The sequence below is a fragment of the Triticum aestivum genome, chromosome 2A, assembly GCF_018294505.1.
Source record: "Triticum aestivum cultivar Chinese Spring chromosome 2A, IWGSC CS RefSeq v2.1, whole genome shotgun sequence".
Lineage (NCBI taxonomy): Eukaryota > Viridiplantae > Streptophyta > Magnoliopsida > Poales > Poaceae > Triticum > Triticum aestivum.
In genome coordinates, this window is record NC_057797.1 from 738,698,642 (window position 1) to 738,705,234 (window position 6,593).

The following is a 6,593-nucleotide window of genomic DNA, read 5'->3' on the forward strand; positions in this document are numbered from 1 at the left end:
TCTAACAGAGGGCAAAATAGCAAAGTTCAATGTAAAAGATGGCAATGGATCAATTACAATCTAAAGGGTGGCAAATTGTTAAAGCCCAAAGAAAGTTGTGGCAAAAAATCAAAAAGCCCCAAGCGTGTCCAGGCCCCGCTGGTTTTAGTTTGGTGTTTATGTTTGCTTTTTAGCTAGGTTGTAGCTCATCGAGATTGAAATGTGCAATCGCGGCTGTCTACAGCCCAGGTTTGCACATTTCCGGTTTTGCAATTCTAGGCTTAGAATGTCAAATTGGCTGGCCTGCACATTATGAAGCATGAAATTGCATTCAATTTTTCGTCGTGCAATTTAGTAGTTTGCACATTTTCAAACCCGACACTGCACGGGTTGCTACTTTTTGGTCGTCGAACTACACAAGGGCACCCAAGCTCTAGGATTTTTCATGCCTCCCGCCGGCGGCGCTGCCGATCTACCTCGTCTCTTGTGGTCTTAGGACCATGGAGCAAGGTGGATTCCGGCCCCTTGTACCACGGAGGCGTGGTGGATCTACCTCGTCTCCTCTGGTCTTAGGACCATGGAGGCACGGTAGACCTCCCGCTGGCGCCGCCGCCGATCTACCTTGTCACACACGCTTGTATGTGTTCCTCCAGGTGCTTGTTGCAGTGTGTTGTAACTGTAATTTAGTACACATATTCGCTGTCACTAGTAACCTCTAGCACTAATTAATTTACTTCATCACATTCAGGAAGTACTGGTTTTGATCACAAAAAGTACCCACTGACCAACTCACTTACACAGTATGAAGTCAGCATGGCCAGACGAACATGATAGTCCTATTATTATTCATAACGCGGGCTAACCCCTTGCACACACCCCCTTCGTTAGTTTCGTCTAATGGACCTTAGCTGCTCTGAATCCTGCTGTTGCTCTTCCCACTGAAGATCTGGTTGAGGATCGCCCCCAGCCTGACGCCTCCCTGGGCAATCCTCTTCTCAACGATCGGCAGCGCTTTGAAGAAGTACTCATCTGCATGCATAGGCAGTTTAATCCCAAGACGACTGATCGACCACACTTCTTCCATACAAATCACAAATTGTTCATCACTTGTTACCTTCCAAGTTGGATCCTTGCTCAGCGCCCACGTACGCGGGGCACGACAGCTCCGCGCTCTCCTCGGCATATCTGCAAACATTAGCTTCCATCCGTCAGCTTCTGAAGATTCAGAGCTGCTGCTCAAATTAGATTCAGGCAGATTGCTATGATGAGCTTAGTTACTTGTCAGCACAAGTCGTCGTTCGAGTATAGCACGCCGCCCACTGGTTCTCTTCTTTACACCACTCGTTCTGTACGAGAAAAGAAAAAGAAACTCAAGAACTCAATCAAAGCTCAAGGTTGTGTAAAGATGAAGCCTCAAGTGATTGATAAGCTTACGGTAAGGTTGAGCTTGATGGCGTTGATCATGGTGCTCAGGTCGTCCTTGTAGAACCTGTTGAGGGCCGTTTCGATGACGTTCACATCCCACACCTGAACCATGGTAGGTTAGACAGGGGAACAACAGAGAAGACCAGTGCATGGCTCCAACTGAGCGCTGGTTGATTGCGCTGCGGAGCGGTGGCGTACGTACCTTGTGAAGGTTGGTCTTGGTCGTGTTGTACCAGTGGACGACGATGGTGTTGCCGCCGAGGTCGGCGATGCGAGCGCAGTGCATGGGCTGGTGGATGTCGCCCAGGAAGTGCGACAGGAACAGCAGGCTCTCCGTCCGGTTATCTGATTAGCCATACCATACTGTCAGGAAACTAAGTTGTTGTGTGCTCTATCAGCACATACGTATAATCCGACGATGGTTACATACATGGGCTCGACGGGTCTTGGAGCGCGGCGGTGTAGTTGTTGATGCCTCCGACGACGCACATGTCCTTCTCCCCTTTGGTGCCGTGGCAGTCCCCTGCTCAGTTCAGATAAAAAGGGTATATCAGTGGCGCGTCCCGTTCAACAAATTAGCACGTCAGGCGCACACTCTTGAGCTCTGGAGCCGGTGGTCAAAGGCCGCGAAACCAGATTCGGTTTTGCAGTTTGACTAAGAAGTACTCCCTCCGTAAATAGTGATCTAAATGCTTTTATATTTCTTTATGGAGGGAGTACTGGTGCTAACTATTTCAAAATTGACACTCAACTAATTCAGTTCATACAAATGAGACTCGATTCGTGCGGGTATAAAACATTTACAGAAATTTTCTTCAAACAAGTATGAATGTGGACCAAGAAAAATGACCAGTACTGCTTGCGAGTCGATCAAGAACTAGTATGTAGGAGTTACTTGCAAGATCCGGATCAATGTCAACACAAGCTTATGGGAGTGGATGGGAAAGGGTTCAGACTTCAGAGTATCTATGTAGGACAGTATATAGGGAGGAGAGGAGCGAGCACATACTGGCGTAGCTGAACTTGCAGTCACCGGGGGTGTCGGCGAAGTGCAGGGAGCTGGACCACGGCATTTGGCGCCGCACGGCGTCCGGCCACGAGCACGCCGCCGCGAGCTCGCCGTTGGCCCACTCCGGCAGGAGCCCCTTCACCGCCGCCGACGCCTCGCTCGTCAGGAAACCCTGCACGCGGAATCGATCTCAGCCTCGGCATTATGCAGTTTACCCCAAAAAAGATCAAATAGGACTGACCATTGACCACTAGAGCCGGTCGGGTGGTCGGCGTACGTACCTCGGCGATCTTGCAGGTCATGAAGTGGCCCTCCTCGCCCCACGCCCGCGCCGCCGGGGCCCTCGCCGCCGCGGCGGCGGCCAGGAGGACGTGAAGCAGCAGGAGGAACCCCATCCCTTTCCCTAGCTTGGCTCCCCCTCTCTTTGCGTGTTGCAGCTGCGGTACTGTGCGCGCTGCCGTTTGCTTGCTGTGCACTCATGCCTGTGCCGCACACCTAGTCGTTTATACAGCCGCCCACGGTCCATCGTGATCCGCGGTGGAATTGTTAAACAGCCGGACTGCCGGAGGAGATTGTTAACTGGCTGGAGCACGTGAAGCTTGCGAGCTCGATCGTCGCTCGGGGCACGATGACTGCAGTTTACTCTGGTTTGCAGTGCGCGTGTTGGTGTCCAATAGTAGTACTGCTACCAACGAGCACTCTGCTCTGATCTGATCTACAATAAGTACAGAGCATGCGTGCACGCGGGCCTCTATCGAATATCTTAAACAAGAGATTCGAGGATAAGGTCTTAAAAGCCATGCACTGTCGCTTTGCACTCGACTGCAGTTTTGGATCGGGGGTGCCCTTATTGCCCAGTTGCACGTCGAATTTGGTTGCAGAGTTGAGCGATAGTGGGCAGTAAACAAATAGGCAGGTGCAGATCTCGACATGGTGTCCAACTTCAGCATTCAGCAAAGAGAACCAACTTGTGGTTAAATGGCACGAGGGCAGTGATACTGTCAGTCCATCCGGGATTAAATGCAGATTTGGGGCTTATAAAAGTGGAATATTATTTCTGTGGGAGACCATGTTTTCATCGAGCGAGGTGTCTGTGATGACCTCATTAATCTAAGACACAACTGCTCGGTTTCTCAAAGATGCTTATAGAGATAGGGCGTGTGTTCGTACGTTCATAGAGATGAATATATGTACTGTGTTTCTGAAGAAAAAAAAACTAAACATGCTCCCATCCCAAATTTTTTCGCCCGAATCCGTACCCGCACCCGGGGTTTCATATCTTTCCCATAACCGTACCCGACCGTGTGTGGGTAATACCCACTGGTAACCCATACCCATCTTGGACACCTTTCAAATTATATTTTGACACGTTTTTTCAGCTTTTCAATATGTATTCAAAAGATGTTGACCATGCATTCAAAAAATGTTAGCCAAGTATTTGAAAATGTTAAATGTGTATACAAAAAATGTTGAAAATTCATTAAAACTTTTGTATTAATCTTGTATTTAAAATTTTAAATATGTATAAAAATGTTGACCATGTATTAAAAAATATTAATCGTGTATTTAAAAAATATAAATCAAGTATTTAAAAAATAGTAAAACAATGTGTATGAAAAAATGTTGACCATATACTAAAAAATTAATATTATTTTTAAAAACGTTTAACATATATTAGAAAAATGTATTATATATAACAAATACGTTCCATGTTTATGAAAAAAGTAGACCTAAAAATGCAAATCATGTATTTCAAAAATGTTTAATGTGTACTCCCTCTGTAAAGAAATACAATAGTGTTTAGATCACTAAAATAGTGATCTAAACACTCTTATATTTGTTTACGGAGGGAGTATATAATAAACGTTTCTGATGTACTACACAAAACATATTGAATGTATTCTGAGAAAAAGTTCACATGTGCTGATTTTCTTTTATGAAAAAAAAAGAAGGCAAAAAACTAAAAAAGAAATAAAGAAAACCAAAGTATAACAAAGAACGAAAGATAACAAGTGAAAAACGAAAAGAAAACCAAATTTATAACAATGAAGAAAAACCTGTAAGAAACAGGTGAAGAAAATGGAAAATAAAGAAAAAACAAAGAAAATTAAAGAAACACAAGAAAAAATAGAAAAGAAAACAACCAAGCAAAAGCCGGTAAAAATGAAGAAAACCGGTGAAAACAATAAAACCAGAGATGTAAAATAAGAAAGCCAAAGAAAACCATTGAAGAAATAGAGAAAACCGAAAAACAGGAAAAAATGAAACAGGAAAAAAACAAAGTGAAGGGATCGAGCGCAACTTGTTCACTTTGGTTGCGCAACGGCCTGTCCTATACTTTAGCAAGAAGAAAAAACCTTCAGCAAGCCGAGCATACGTCTCGCTATAAGTAAGATATAGTCCTGGCGCCCCCCACCCCGCACGGCTCGTTCACCAAAACTGTTCAAAATTTGTAAACAAATGTTCATGAATTTGAATAAATTCATGGATTTCAAAATTTCACGAAGTAAACAATGTTAGTGAACTTATAAAATGTTAATGAATTTTAGAATTTTTTGTGAATTTTAAAAAAGATTGTGTATTTGAAAAAAATGTTTATAAAGTTGAAAAAAAATCAGAGTTTAAAGCTTTCTAATTTTGATAAAAAAATATTGAATTCGGAAAAAAAATTCACTGCTTTAAAAAGATAAAAAAATAATAAACAAGAAAAAAGGAAGAAAGCCCGAGCAAAAGACAGCAAAAAACTAGTTCGAAAGCTTCTAGAACCTTCAACAAACCAAAATTGTGCCATGGATTATGCTACGCAGTGCCATACAAAGATGGGTCAGCCCATTATGTAGAAGGAGTGCGTGCCAGTTAGCGAAGACACCTAGAAGTGGCGCTTTTGATGCCAAATAAGGTTTGGCACTTGTCGTGGTTCTAAGTCTGACAGTAGAGTGGGGGGTAGGTATAGAGAGGCAAGGTCCTAGCTATGGAGAGGTTGTAAACACAAGGGATGTACGAGTTCAGGCCCTTCTCGGAAGAAGTAAAAGCCCTACGTCTCGGAGCCCGGAGGCGGTCGAGTGGATTGTATGTATATGAGTTACAGGGTGCCGAACCCTTCTGCCTGTGGAGGGGGGTGGCTTATATAGAGTGCGCCAGGACCCCAGCCAGCCCACGTAATGAAGGGTTTAAGGGACATTAAGTCCGAGGCGTTACTGGTAACGTCCCACATAAAGTGTCTTAACTATCATAAAGTCTACTTAACTACAGGCCGTTGCAGTGCAGAGTGCCTTTTGACCTCCTGGTAGTCGAGTGAGTCTTCGTGGTCGAGTCCTTCAAGTCAGTCGAGTGAGTCCCTCGTTGGTCGACTGGAAGGTGACCTCTTCTAAGGGTGTCCTTGGGCAGGGTATTTAGATCAGGTCTGTGACCCTACCCTAGGTACATGACTCCATCATTAGCCCCCGAATGGATTGAGGCTTCGAGTGAGGAAGGAGCTGATGTTGTTTCCGATTATCCTTTGCACACTGGTCGTGCGTTGTTCTGGACCAAAGAATCTCTTCGTTGATAGTGGGCAACCTGTCTTCAGTCGACTCGATCCATTCTTTTCTTTCGTCGAGTGATCTTTCGGGCTTCAACGATTTCCGAGCGATGGATCGCAGGAAATCCCGCGACTGACAGATCGATCTGCCGTTCGCGGATTCCGCGGGATGCGAAATTTGGGGAAACGCGCGAAGCGGAGCGGACCGCGGCGTTCGGATGGGACGGGACATAGACGCCTCGATCCCCGCGCCGCTTTCTTCGCCACATATCCCGCCTGCATAACTGTTCCAGGATATGATTAGATCGACCGGGCCCACCTGTCATCCACTCGGAAGGGACCTTATAAATGCGCCCGGCGAGGGTTTTTTGAACAGTGCCTCAGCATTCTCTTTCTCTGCTCCCTTCGTCTCCGCCCAACGCGCTCGCTCTCGCCTCCGCACAACTTCTCCTCGCGCGTCTCACCGGCAACCATGGCCAAAGAGAAGACGGCGGCGCTGGAACGCGCGAAGAAGGCGTCGGCGACGGAGAAGGCGAAGGGGAGATCCACCAGCCGCGGCGGGTCTTCGTCTAGATCCCGCCTGCCGAAAGGCTGGGTCCAGGGAGATTGGATCCAGTCGACCATCACGGAGAAGGACCTCCTCGACATGGCCAACGAGGG

The 6,593-nt window shown here is 46.3% G+C and overlaps 1 protein-coding gene across 1 annotated transcript; it reads right to left on the reverse strand.

Annotated features, from left to right (window-relative positions):
• Nucleotides 1-701: 701 nt before the first annotated feature.
• LOC123186329 (endonuclease 4) lies at nucleotides 702-2,825 on the reverse strand (the record flags this gene model as incomplete). Its single annotated transcript, XM_044598109.1, is given in 8 exon segments — nucleotides 702-1,008; nucleotides 1,094-1,164; nucleotides 1,258-1,325; nucleotides 1,414-1,506; nucleotides 1,607-1,749; nucleotides 1,835-1,927; nucleotides 2,414-2,585; nucleotides 2,695-2,825. Coding segments are annotated over 8 exon segments (879 nt in total). The 3' UTR covers nucleotides 702-883.
• Between the last annotated feature and the right edge of the window lie 3,768 nt (nucleotides 2,826-6,593).